This window comes from Melampsora larici-populina (genome assembly GCF_000204055.1).
Source record: "Melampsora larici-populina 98AG31 unplaced genomic scaffold MELLAscaffold_3, whole genome shotgun sequence".
Lineage (NCBI taxonomy): Eukaryota > Fungi > Basidiomycota > Pucciniomycetes > Pucciniales > Melampsoraceae > Melampsora > Melampsora laricis-populina.
The window spans coordinates 1,772,134-1,785,857 of NW_006768767.1; the positions used below are offsets into that span (position 1 = coordinate 1,772,134).

At 42.3% G+C, this 13,724-nt stretch overlaps 3 protein-coding genes across 3 annotated transcripts; 1 reads left to right on the forward strand and 2 right to left on the reverse strand.

The window, feature by feature from the left end:
• Nucleotides 1-1,824: 1,824 nt before the first annotated feature.
• Nucleotides 1,825-3,307, reverse strand: MELLADRAFT_90936 (uncharacterized protein; the record flags this gene model as incomplete). The annotated part of the gene is made up of 4 exons (XM_007405255.1): nucleotides 1,825-1,904; nucleotides 1,971-2,045; nucleotides 2,169-3,027; nucleotides 3,137-3,307. The coding sequence occupies 4 exons, from the start codon at nucleotides 3,305-3,307 to the stop codon at nucleotides 1,825-1,827; spliced, it is 1,185 nt and encodes a 394-aa protein (XP_007405317.1).
• A 1,223-nt stretch (nucleotides 3,308-4,530) lies between these two features.
• MELLADRAFT_90937 (uncharacterized protein) lies at nucleotides 4,531-7,123 on the reverse strand (the record flags this gene model as incomplete). The annotated part of the gene is made up of 7 exons (XM_007405254.1): nucleotides 4,531-5,524; nucleotides 5,599-5,665; nucleotides 5,782-6,129; nucleotides 6,185-6,348; nucleotides 6,474-6,703; nucleotides 6,790-6,912; nucleotides 7,070-7,123. The coding sequence occupies 7 exons, from the start codon at nucleotides 7,121-7,123 to the stop codon at nucleotides 4,531-4,533; spliced, it is 1,980 nt and encodes a 659-aa protein (XP_007405316.1).
• Nucleotides 7,124-7,337: 214 nt separating this feature from the next.
• MELLADRAFT_74057 (uncharacterized protein) lies at nucleotides 7,338-11,902 on the forward strand (the record flags this gene model as incomplete). The annotated part of the gene is made up of 17 exons (XM_007405002.1): nucleotides 7,338-7,410; nucleotides 7,485-7,494; nucleotides 7,593-7,614; nucleotides 7,714-7,853; nucleotides 7,963-8,025; nucleotides 8,122-8,266; nucleotides 8,332-8,470; nucleotides 8,562-8,771; nucleotides 8,853-9,311; nucleotides 9,377-9,834; nucleotides 9,903-10,364; nucleotides 10,469-10,776; nucleotides 10,854-10,972; nucleotides 11,042-11,138; nucleotides 11,217-11,439; nucleotides 11,522-11,588; nucleotides 11,652-11,902. 17 exons carry the CDS (start codon nucleotides 7,408-7,410, stop codon nucleotides 11,712-11,714), a joined length of 2,988 nt encoding a protein of 995 aa, XP_007405064.1.
• Nucleotides 11,903-13,724: the final 1,822 nt, after the last annotated feature.

Sequence of the window (13,724 nt, forward strand, 5' to 3'; positions counted from 1 at the left end):
TCAATTTTTGTTACACGCATTGAAACAGTCTACAGCTGTTTATATACCAACAAGCCACCACCGATCTATACCTGAATGACTCCATAGACCTCCTTCCAGATGCAACCTGTTGTTGAGATACTGAGAAAGGTTTCAACAGCTCTGAATCTGACCTGAATGATGCAGTGTCAAGTATAGAGAGTGGCTTCATCAGATTGATAGGCTTTCCTATAAGCATCAATCCACTGTAACATTGAGGGCTTCAGCAGCTATGAGGTTTGCTACTTGACATGAAGAGGGCAACAAAATATATCCTTTGGCAAAAGTATGTGGTAATCTTCCAGGAAACAATTATGACAGAGAATTTTTGAGGGAATTTGGTGATCTGGAAAAACTTGGACTCAGGATTACAAACAACACTTCATGTCTTGATGATGCAGTACAGGCTATTGCTGAGCTTGTAGTCAATTCGTCTCTCCTACTTAGAAAGATATGTTACATGAAGTTGCCTCAAATCAACATCATTTACCTGGTATCCATGAAGGGGCATGATAATGTACAACAGCATTACTAATTGTCTCCAGTTATTGTGATTTGTACATAATGTAAACTCATGTCAGCAGTTGGAAATCCTGCAGAAGACTGTTGCAGATCTGAAATATTGCCCCTCCTTGGTAGCTGGATGTGTTGAGCAGGTTCAACCATAACAGCTTTTGCATCCCTTAACACATGTTTATCCATGTGATTTTCATTGGGTTATTGGTCAGGGAACTTTCAAGTTGGTCAATGAGTCTTATCTCAAGACCTGTCAATTTCTGTTTTGCAAGAGAAGTCTTTGGAAGGTGCTGAGACAGATATTTGGCCATGATCATTGTGTTTTATCTAACAATCACTCAAACCTTGAAGATATTCTGACACCTTCATATGGGGACATGCAGCTAAACTCTTTTCAGTTCATTGTGGTTCACTGTTTCTACTCTAGGCCAAACACTGAGATTGGATTGAAATTGGACTGGAATTGGATTGAAATTGGATTGAAACTGGATTGAAGTGATACTAGTAAAATGACACTGACTCAGTCTAGTGGTCACCATGCCTATTTCAATTGGTGCCAGAGCAAGCTAATTCTCAACATAAAGTAGATGGAACACAACACACAATCAGGTTTTTCCTTATCTTCGGAATCTTTCACCATAGCTCAAAAATCAAGCTTTTAAGACGTCACAATCCTGACCACCAAATTTCAAATTTCAAATTGCACAAAAGTGCTAAGGTCCCTCTTGAAATCTCAAAAGCTTGACATTCTGGTCTGACTTTCTTGTCATCTGTTCACAAGACACAAGTGGACTAACAAGAACAAGAAAGATTCCATTTACTGTAAACAGAAATTTAAAATCAAGAGAAAGAATTAAAAAACAAGAAATCTGAAGATATGATGAGCAAAATTGAGGAAAATGCAACGTGATCAAAAGGTAATTTTACTTTATGCATGCATGAGAGACTTTCTAAGCTTTAGTCAACAACATTGGTAATTCAGAGTGAGGAGAAACAAGATTGACTTGCACTTTACAAGTAATAATATACAATCATACCATCAATGGCTTGGTCATCAGATTTGTATGGGTGAAGCTTAATGTGCAAGAAAATGTCTGAGTGGATGTAGGAGGGAGCCGATCCAGAGAGGTTTGCCTCCATATTTGGTGGATGGCTTCGGCGAGGGTATACTTGATGGGGTTGATCATCTTATGAGTAAGACTGTAATATTTGTAATTCAAAGACCAATCAGAAACTTGCCTGTCGATATATATAGAGAGTAACTCACTTGGAGACCAGAAATGATGCAAGTCATGCTGAGATGAGAGCAACATAATTGGACGGTAGAATACCAGAAGTTCCATCCTTTTTCTGAGCTCTCCACCATTTACCTGAAATCAAACCAGAATCTATAAGCAAGGTAAGTAAAGATGTAAAGAAAAGCATCGATCACATACCATGGCTATCGTGTATTTCCACGACCTCTCCTTTTTCAATACTCAACTCTCGAGGGTCGGCTGGTGAAGCTTTATCTAAACGTTAAAACGCAAGGCGAATGAGTTTAACACGTTTTTTTACATAAAAAGAAACCAAACGTTGCCGTCATGTTGTTCGACAACGATGATACAAGGCACGAATGACCGAACAGCACTCACAGCTGAACAAAGCCCTAGCAGGAAAGCTCGCCTGCGAAGTCTGCGAAGTCTGCGATTGGGTGACCGACTGGTTGGAGTTATCTTGCTGCACAGGACTGCTCAAGCCCGCAAAGCAAGAGTCATCGCTGAACAGTGCACTTCCGATTCGGTTTGTGGTCAGAGGAGTAAAGTTGGGTATTGGTGGAGGGATGGGTGAAATTAGCGGGGGCGAGTGAGGGTTCAGGTTATTGGAAGATAGTTCAGAAGATGATTGTTGGTCAATTGAGTTAACGGAGCAAGAAGGCAACCCTCGATTGTCGGAATTGACATTGTTTACATTTGAGCCGTAGGGTAGTGGAGGCTGCGAATGCGGCTGCAAGTGGGTCGGCCGTAGAGGTTGGGTCGGCTGAGGTGTGTAAACTGACTGTGGGGCTTCAAAAGATCTTTGTTGTTGCTGAGGTTGTTGAGGCAGTTGTGTGGGTTGCTGCTGAGGCACAGGGTTTTGTGTGTACTGAGTTTGGCTGGTAGGGACAAAACTTGCTACATTGGTAATAGGATTTGGTACGCGCGAGCCTTGTAAATTGGGAAGGCATGTCTGATGATAACTACTGCCGTCGTCAGTGGAAGCCATCTTGTTGTCATAATAGTCTACAGAAATGTCGCCCCGTGGTGCCACTCGACCTCCAACATCTTCCGATCGACTTTGATTAGCAGGTGCATAGCCTAAAACAACGTTGTGCACATTCGGAGGGTCATCATAGAGTCCGGAACGCCGTAGATTGATACTGGAACGAATGATCTGCTTCCGCTGGTAACCTGGATTGAGCATGGAAAGGAGAGCGGAATTTTCTGGAGCTGTAAAATATACCATCCAAGCTAGCTATCGAACGAAGTCAGATTATATAAGCGATCGTTTACTGGCTTTATGAATTCAGACTTGGGTTCTTGAAATAAGATCTTGTCATTGTTGGACATCATGATGTACTCACGTTGATCACGCTCAACACCAACCATCCAATCCCAAAGATCATCACACTAATCTCTTGTTTTGCATAAATACCCAAGTTACACGAAAGAACTCCAATCACCACATTAACTGAAACCAATGTCGCAAGCTGTGAAGTGTATTGATGCTCGATATCTCTTCCAACGCAAGTCATGATCCAAAGAAACAAGAAGAATTGATAAAAGATTCCGAACCATCCCACTCCAATGGGTGTTCCAACCAATTTATCGCCTGATGAAGAACGTGAAGCGTGATATTTTGATTCGGCCATACATTGTGCAATAAGAGTGATGATCCAAGCGATCGAGTGAAGGACAGCAGTAATAGCAAAAAAACGCTGGTTGACACTGAGAATTGAACATCGCGAGTTCAGTCATCCAATCTTCCCCATTTGTTTTTGATCTGATCCAGGGGAGTACTTACATAGAGCTAAATCGAAACTTGCGCGTGATCATGACGCCCGATGAAGGCATAGCTCGAGAAAGAACACTGAGATCGATGTATGCTGAGCAAACTTTGAGGAGAAGGTATCGCAAAGTATTTATCAAAGAAAGCAAGCAGATATGGACGGATTTGATTGGGGGAAATTGAAAATAAAGGCAAGCCTTTGATACAAGGTCAAATAAGGAGGGTTGCCGTCGATGGAGGGTATAAATACATGCAAACGTACATGCAAATGCAGAGGCTTAAAAAACTAATTTTGTTCAAATTTCGCGGGAGTTAATGCGCGAGCCCGCTGCGTTTCCAACGACACTGAAATATCTGAACAACGCTGAAGAAGAACGCTGAACTGTAAAAACTGTAAAGTAGCCGTCGCGTTGAGCACCGCGGTCCCAGGAGACGGTACCAATCATCCTTCCACTTTGGGCGAGGACGTCGAATCGAGTGATCTGAGGTATTCAGCCTCCGCCACCAACCTAATTTCATTTCCACCCGTGTTGAGTTCGAAGACTTTGAGAGTCTCACCATGTCAAATGCAAGAAACAGGGGCTGAAATTGAGGCAGTGAAGGTCAAGTTGAAAGTCTTCAACAGCTGAATGGACTTCTTGGTGCCTGATAAGAACTTTCCTTGAAAAACGCTACCGTGTCCCATGGACCACAATCAAAAATTGGTTTATTTAACTACTCATCTTGACATACATAAGGCCTGCACGTGTCCGTAGCCAAGGTTTGGGTCAAGACAAGCCCTTGAAGCCCGCATCTGCTGACATAAAATCAAAGAAAGATATTCAAGTTGTGAATGACTATTCAATGAACAAAAAGATATTACAAATAAATCTAGCAAGAAAGAATTCAAGGTGGTGTTTTAAAACGCAAGACGAAGTCTGTTACATAATTCTATCATTCATAAATAAATTTTTCAGGTAGATTTTGATCTCATGGAACCAATTTTGCAATTCGGAACTGCTTCATCTTCTGTCTAGCGGGCCATGAGTGCTGATTTAATTGGACGTAAAATGCGTCACTAGAGTCGATCCATTCAATCTGATAACCGCTCATCCAAGAATCATTGCTTTCCGTCAAACGATCATCGGTCGCCAGTTGGTCAATCACGCTTGAAATCCTTTTAGAATCATCATCTTCATCATCTCTGCGCGACGAAAGTTCGACTATGTCACCGTTGGCTGATATATCATCTTTGTGACATTTCGACAAAAGTGCAGCCGGACGGATGATGGAATATTGTCGAAGGATCTTGATGCCTCCGGGGTGGTTTCCCTCATAGGCGTATGTCGTGACATCCAAGAGGTAGCCATCAATGAGTAGGATGATTGACTTCTGTAATTTTGTCCGTATAGTGCTCACATCTCTTTCAAGATGGTTCTGTTGATCAGATTTTCCAACAAGATAGTCCAAGAGATGCTGACTGATCTGAGCTTTTGACCAACTAGGTATTGATCGATGTCGACTCCGGATCACATTGACGTCTCCAGCTTCATTCTCTTGAAGGCTGATTGAATGTGCTGGAGAAACACCGCCGCCAGGCGATTTGTCTTGTGCGGGAGCGAAATCAGAATCAGATTCTGAAGCGGAAGAGGGTAAAAGCGTAAGTCCCGTTTTCCTCAAACTCGACGTTGGTTGTCCGGTCATCTTGTGAATGACGCCTTCACGATCCATCCATTGCGAACCTCGCAAGCTTGTATTCTCATCACTATCGCTGTCGCACGTTGGCGAAGGTTCTGGTCCACGCTGGCTGAATAAGTCTTCAAGCGAAGGAAACCAGCGAGGACCTCCGACTTTGAGTGAAGGCCTAGGTGCCAGACGTGTCAATCTTAACACTCTTTTCCTTGCAAGTTCTATTTCTTCAGGTGGTGTGAGGTAGATCTTTGTCACTAGCGGCGTATAGGTGTATAAAAGATAGATGATCCACCTGAAAGGAATTGTATCGCAGTCAGACTTAGTATATGGTCGAACAGAACCGAAAATCGTGTGAAGTGAGCATACTTTGTCGGATCCCAATCTAACGTAGCTGGTCCATTACGATAGTCTCTTGGGAATACATGGTGATAATCTGGAGATGGGATCGGTCATAATTATTGTATCATTAGTTTGCCGTCTTGTTATGAATGACTATGTAGGTCACATCTTACGAGACAAGAGGGTCAGTGTAAGAAAGAATTACTCAACTATGATTGGCTTCACCACATGTAAAGATAGCAAGCCAAAAGTTGCTACGGGCGGTGATGTCAAGGTCAAAGAGCTGATCACCGACATAGTGCGCCAGAGAATTGATAAAAAAGGTCAAGTGCCAAATTATCAGCCTTGACACAAACCCGCCCCAGATCAAGCCATCCCAAGTTGAATGTGTGTTACACTTGAATATGTAGGTCGACAAGAAGTGCGGCAGAACAAATCCAATGATAACACTGATAGGAATATAATATCTGTGTTGGAAGTTCACCACTGTTTGTTTTAAAAAAAGATCCATATTAACCGCATTGAAATTGAGACCATGATTTAGATTTACCAAGGGAACTGATTGTAGTATACGGTCATGAGGAGTGATCAGGAAGCATATATGAAGACTGACCACGATCACGGTCAAGATCAGACCGATCCACTAGTTTCAGTTTCTCATACTTTGGTTTACGAAATATCCATCCCATATGAGAAAACAAGAGTCCTTTTTTGGCATTATAAGGGTCATCCTCGGAGTCGGTCCAGCGATGGTGCAGCCGATGTCGAAGGACCCACCTGTATATCAAAAAAATCTCATAGGATTAGGAAAAATGCTGTATTTTCTTTCACTGATGGTTTCAGATCAACATGATTTGATAGCATCAACTAATATCGCCTCTTTGAAAAAACGAAGTACCCACCAACGTACACTACCCTGGAATCCGAAGGAAGCAGCAAAGACAAGAAACCAACGAAATGGCTCGATAGCCACAAAGGCGCGATGAGACCATAAGCGATGATAACCAATGGTGATACCAAAGGTACCAAGTTGACAGTATGTCCAACATAAGATCAGATTGATTATCGAAACCTTATGAACGGGTGCGATAAAGATTATACCGAATACCGCGAAGGCATGTACGGAAATAAACTGAAGACCAGATTCGATTCAATGAACATAGTGAAATATCAGTATATATAGAGAGGTCATCTTGAACAAAGAGAACCAAGACGGACAAAAATTGCATTTGACCACCAGATAGGTGGAAGTTTATCATGATCGGTCAAGAAGGATGACTGATTGGATGAAGTGCTATGAGTTCGATGGTCCACGTCGGTGTGATTAAACTCAGTCAAAGTCTTATTAGAGGACGATGATGATGATGATTTCATGATATGAGTAAGTCAATATGGTAATGTGGAAGATGAGAGTGAATGATAAGAAATGATCGAGATGGTAAAGAGAAGTAAAGAGAGGTAAAGGGGTTTAATAAGAAAGTAGTTTTAGAATTTCGACTTGCTCAACAGATTCACCCTTCACTCTCTTTGTTTGTCTGTCTTTTCGGATCATCCCTTCGATCTCTCTCTCGATCGCCGTCAACTTTACCGCCAGTCATCTTATCGAGTGCGTGACATTGTCACTTTCGACGTCACAGCATTTCTCTGGTCACAGAAGTACCGCATGATCTCAGATATGTATACAGCACGAGCACCGGGGCCGGGTCTGAGAGCTTTGGAAATTGCCAAGTTCACTGTGAACTTGAATACGATTCTTTAACTCAACCGCGTCGCGATCGATCTTTATTGCCTCAACATTTGCCCAAAGACTCGATTGATCAACATACATTAGAAAAAATGGTGCGTCATTTCATCTTTGGTCAAAATTTACTTGAAGGGGTCCAATTTCTAACGTGCATTCTGAAATTTTGTAGGATCAGTACGGTAGGTCGAACTTATCCTTGTCCGCAGAGAATCTTGCTCATATTTTATCCATGATATTGTATTGAAATGCCGTGATGGATGATGCTTGTCCTTTGAAGATGAGTGGGGAAACTACATTGGGTTCGCTCAAAATTTCATCCGCTCTTCTGGGTATCAGATCATGAAAGACAACTCACATTTTTCAACTTGACCTGTCCTTACGCTCCCTATCGAATCAAGTGACTTGTCTGACGACTCGGATTCAGAAGGACTTGGGGAGAAGACCTCACACGCGAAGCTGCCTTCACCCAGTGACTTTGACTCGAATCCTCTCGGCGCGCTGCCTGAACCTGATGACCATGCATTGATGGAGATCGACGGTGTGTGATCGATTGCATTAGGTTTCAGAAAAAACAAATCCTCGCTCGATAGCACTGACCGAACTCCTGGTTCATTCATGCCGTCATCCATATTATCTAATTTATACAGATATTGGACCAAGTCAAGCTGTAGTACTCCATGACGACAAAAAATATTACCCCTTGGCTTCCGGTAATTCCTCGCTCATCTTGATCCACGCCAAATTCTACTCCATTCGATCCAACTAACATGGGTCAAATTACTCCATCCTTCATGTCTTCATGGTAGAGCTTTATGGTCCAGATGTTGAGACTATGGTTGAAGAGGAAGATGCACAACCTTTGAGCGAGCCTATCATCAATCCAATCAAAGTTCGAAAATTCACAATATTGGAAAAGGGAGCTGATGTTCCCGAGACAACGTTTCCAAAACAGTTGAGTCATTCTCGATTGTGTGCGTCAGTTTCGAGGTTTCGGAAGACTGACTGCTTTTTTGTAGATTCATGTTGGACCTGATGAGTCATTCTGAATCCGTTCGAAACGTGGCCGTTGTTGGTCATTTGCATCACGGTAAGACGTCATTGATTGACATGTTGGTTCATGAAACTCATCCATTTGATTGGGATACAAGCAAACCTGTGCGTACTTCCTCTTCCTTCACTAACATTTGCCTTCCTAATTTCGAGAGCGACGCTGATGTAAATTTTCTCCTCAACTTGTGCTTCAAAGTTACGTTACACCGACACCCATATCTTGTCTCAACAAAGAGGAATTTCATTGAAGTCTTCATCCATGTCATTTGTGCTGCCCAACTCGAAAAATAAATCATTCCTAGTCAACATGATTGATACTCCCGGCCACGTCAACTTTCTAGATGAAGTGACTAACTCATTACGACTGGTAGATGGTGCCATCCTGGTAGTCGATGCTGTAGAAGGGGTGAGTGCAGTCTCCGGATTCAGATTCCGCGTTGATTAAGTGGGTTGGGAACTAATTTTGACGATTTTTGTCACTATATAGGTGTTGGTCACATCAGAAAAGATTATCAGGCATCTTTTACAAGAAAACATTCCGATCGTGTTGGTAGTCAATAAAGTGGATCGACTGATATTGGAGCTACGTCTCCCCCCAGCTGACGCCTATTATAAATTAAAGCATACTATTGAGGAAGTCAATACAATCATCTCAAGTGTGAACCCAGATCCTAAATTCCGTGTATCTCCCGAGTTAGGGAATGTAGGTTTTGCCTCAACGGAGATGGGATGGTGTTTTAATCTTACTAGCTTTGCTAAGATGTACCGAGATACATATTGTCAGGACAAACGAGACCTTTTTGATATTGAGGAATTTGGTAAACGTCTTTGGGGAAATGTATGGTACATGCCAGAGGAGAAGAAGTTTGTCAAGAAGAACAAAGGATCGAGTGTACGATCGTTTGATCATTTTATTCTAGAGCCTCTCTACAAGCTCTATGGACAGGTAAGCACATGTGCACCCCTAGCAAAAATTGCCATGTAAAATTGTTAACACTTACCCTTTGGTAGGTTTTAGGCTCGGAGCAGACAGAGCTGCAAGAAACTCTTTCCACTCTCGGAATCTACCTTAAACCCTCTGCTTACAAACTCGACGTTCGGCCTTTACTTCGAATTGTCCTATCCCAATTTTTTGGACCCTCGACCGGTTTGGTGGACATGATTGCTGCACATATTCCAGATCCTCGACTTTCTGCCGACAGCAAACTCTTGACGAATTATACTGGTCCTTTGGACTCCCCCATTGCTAACCACATTCGAGAGAGCGACCCTAAAGGCCCTCTCATCATTCAAGTCACAAAGCTATACCCCACTCATGATGCCGGGGAATTCAGGTCGTTCGGAAGGGTGCTCAGTGGAGTGGCACGAGCTGGTGTCAAAGTTAAAGTTTTGGGTGAGGGATACTCCGTCAATGATGAAGAAGACATGATAGAAGCTACAATCGAAAAGGTTTTCATTTCGGAATCTCGGTTTGTACGGGCATACTATCTTTAGCCTTAAGAATCATCCTTAACTGAGGGGTTGTCCTTTTCACCAGTTATTCGATCGAGACCAGTGGAGTTCCTGCCGGAAACCTCTGTTTGCTATCTGGAATTGATAACTCGATAACAAAAACAGCTACCGTCATCGAAAGCTCCTACGCCTCCTCAGGTGGTGCTGGCGAAGGGGAGAGCCTGTACATCTTTAAGCCGATCGCCCATCTCACAAAGTCTATTCTGAAGATTGCTGTTGAACCGCTTAATCCCTCCGAATTACCGAAATTGTTGGAAGGGTTGAGAAAAGTCAATAAGACTTATCCATTGGTTGAGATCAAAGTTGAAGAGTCTGGTGAACATGTGGTGATTGGAACAGGCGAGATTTATCTTGATTGTTGTCTGTTTGATTTACGTGAGATCTTTTCAGAAATTGAGATCAAAGTGTCGGATCCGGTAGTCAAATTTTGTGAGACAGTAGTTGACACCTCTGTCATCAGGTGTTACGCCGAAACTCCTAACAAAAAGTAAGCCTTTTCGATTTCGCCGGATCTCATAATGGAGGTTTGGTTGATTTAACTAATCGATTCTACTTCTGCTTCTTCGTTTTGACGTGATCGGTATGTAAAAGAAACAAACTGACGATGATCGCAGAGCCCTTAGAGCGAGGGATTGCAGAAGATATCGAATCTGGTCGAATCAATATCAGGATGCCACCTAAAACACTGAGTCAGCATTTCATGGGTACTTATCAATGGGATCTTTTATCCTCTCGCTCGATTTGGGCATTTGGTCCTGAAGAAGAAGGCGGCGGGACCAACATTTTGATGAATGATACGCTGCCCACCGAGGTTGATCGAATCTTGTTGTCAAGTGTGAAGGAGAGTGTCAAACAAGGGTTTCAGTGGGGAACAAGGGAGGGCCCTATTTGTGATGAACGTAAGCATGGAACGACGATATAGACGACGAATCGCTTCAATGGTATTAATGATATTGTGCTCTTGTTTGTTTGCCAGCAATCCGGAATGTCAAGTTTCGTCTTTTAGACGCCACCCTAGCTGACGAGCCAATCTATCGAGGAGGTGGTCAGATCATCCCAACAGCAAGACGTGTCTGCTATTCTTCCTTCATGATGGTGAGTACCCATTGTTTTGACCAGGTATGAGTGGTCTCTGCGCTAAGTTCTCGAGTTCTCGCATTCTAGGCAACTCCTAGACTCATGGAACCTGTATATTACATCGAAGTGCAAGCTCCAGCCGACTGTGTGCCTGCTGTTTATGCAGTTTTGGCGAGGCGAAGAGGTCAGTTGATATGTTTAGGTTCATCTTGACATTTACCGCGGAACTCACAATGCCATTGGGTTGGTGGCTTTACCACAGGGCATGTTACACAAGATATCCCTAAACCTGGATCACCTCTCTACACAGTGAAAGCGTACATACCAGTGATCGATGCCAACGGTTTTGAAACCGACCTACGAACCCATACCCAAGGACAAAGTTTCTGCTTACAAACATTTGATCACTGGTCCATAGTTCCTGGTGACCCTACCGACAAGTCTATTGTTCTTCGTCCTTTAGAACCCGCCTCTGCGCAAGCATTGTAAGTGATATTCATTAGCTTATCGGATCATTTTTCGAAGATATGTATTGTGTAGATCTATCTGACTCCTGACGGCTTTTAGGGCACGAGATATGGCATTGAAGACTCGTCGGAGGAAAGGTCTTGGTGATAATATGTCGGTGGCCAAGGTAAATTTTTACAAAAGTTTGTTCACTATTTGTATCTCGCTGATAAGATATCCCTTTCTCCAGTACATCGAAGCAGATCTCGTTTCAGCTTTAATTGCAGCTGGTCAAGAAGATCTGCTAGGTTGAACGCAGAAAATCCAATATAAGACTTGAAGTTTTTTTTCCTTTGGAGATTATGTTAGCATGTAATCTTGCTCTCATAGATGATGTATTTGATATCAAGAGTGTGTTTTGCAGCTATTTGTTGATGAATGAAATAAAAAAGTGCATCAAGATGTAGAAAGTTTGCAATTTATTCAAACCTTGTGGTACACAGATTGTCTTGCATATTCTCACAGATTGTCTTACATATTCTTGCTCTATGCGTACCTGAAAACAATGAAGAAATTGACTTCTTCGAATACAAATTTACTATTCTACCGCATGGAATAAACCTCAGTCAGTGTATGATGATAGTAAATTGTGGCTGTAGTCAAGAAAAGCAAAATATGATTCAGAACCAACAGGAATTCAGGAAAGCATCTGATATCAATTCACACACCAGGCAAATTGAGGTCATATACACTGCCAGCATTAAAGAGGTTCCCAGATGGGAATATGAATCGTAGGAACCAGACATCCTTTGTGACTACATATATCACAATGGCGGTCTGATCCCTGTGACCCAAATTCCCATCTGGGAACCTCTTTAATGCTGGCAGTGATAGTGAATACAGGTTATGCGGTCATGTTGAAAACAGAATACATATACAGTCAAACCTGTTGTATGGCATACCTGTATATTGGCTTAACCTGCCAAATTGCATACATTTTGGCCTGGACAAGCATGGTCAGGGCCAAATTATGCCTTCTCTGTCTAATGCCTTATGGCATACTTTTCTTGGACATTAGTATGGTATTAAGGCATAAAATACCCAAAAAAATGCACACAGTGTGTACATACATATGTTATGTGTACTTTATATGATCCATCTTTTGTGCCCTTGATCCCATTCAAGTATCATGAAATGGAGCAATTAGGTGTACTCAAAAGCTGTGCTATCAGAAAAATCTGTCTTATGACATGAAAATATGTGATTATAGAGATAATTTGAAAGGCATACAATTATGCCATATGGCAGTACTCTGCCATATGACGTAACCTGCTATAAGGCATGCCAAATTGGTTGGACCAAGGGGTATGTCTTAAGACAGGTTTGACTCTATTCCCGCGCCCTGGGTCATGTCACAACTACATGACATGTCTTCATGTAGCACACCACTGTAGGGCTGTGACCCGGGCCCGGGTGTGACAGGGCCGACCCGAGGCCAAGTCCGACCTTGGGTAGACCCGAGGACCTCTCAGAAACGCTTGGGTTGATCAGGGCACGCCCTGAATCTTGGGCCCCAAGGCTTGGCAGGGTCAGGCTCAGTAAAATGAGGGCAAAAAAGGCTTGTGTATTTATTTTGAGTTCATGTGTTCAGAACAAAGCTCACAAGTCTCAACTTAGTAATTGAAAAAACTCGTTTCAGGGTCAAAAACAAGAATAAGAGAGTTAAACACTCGGAGGGGGGATATAGTTATATAGTTCATGTTTTTAATCAAGTGGAATAAAAAGTATAAAATGCTCTAAGAGCCTACTTAGAACTGAACAATTCTCTTGAGGACTACTTTTAATATAAGACTGTACTTTGAGTTGTGAAAATAAAACAATTTACTTTGGTAAGACTGGTAAGACCTTGGTCCAGCTTTTGAGACAGACTTGAGCCTCAAGGTCCGTGGGGGTGAAAGAGGCTTGGTGATCATATTGGATTATTTTCATCATCGAGCTGAACTCATGTTGTGTCAAGACCTTCAAGCGTTAAGTAAATAGATCAATGTTGTCACAAAACGTTCAACGGTCGTATGTACAAGTAGAACATTGTCGACTCGATCAGTTTAGAGCTAATGATACATGAAAGGGGTAAATGTGTGTTTGGTTGTCAGTTGATTGGAATGTAAGCTTAGCGAAGTAGTGCATGAATGCAGGGGTGGTCACGCGTCTTTCTTTTCTCTTTTTGTTTGTCTAATTTTTGTCTTATATGTGTGTTCGCTCGTGTTGTCCCCTTTAGTTTTTCTTTTTCCTCACCGTCTGGGAAAAGAAATTCTAAAGTTTT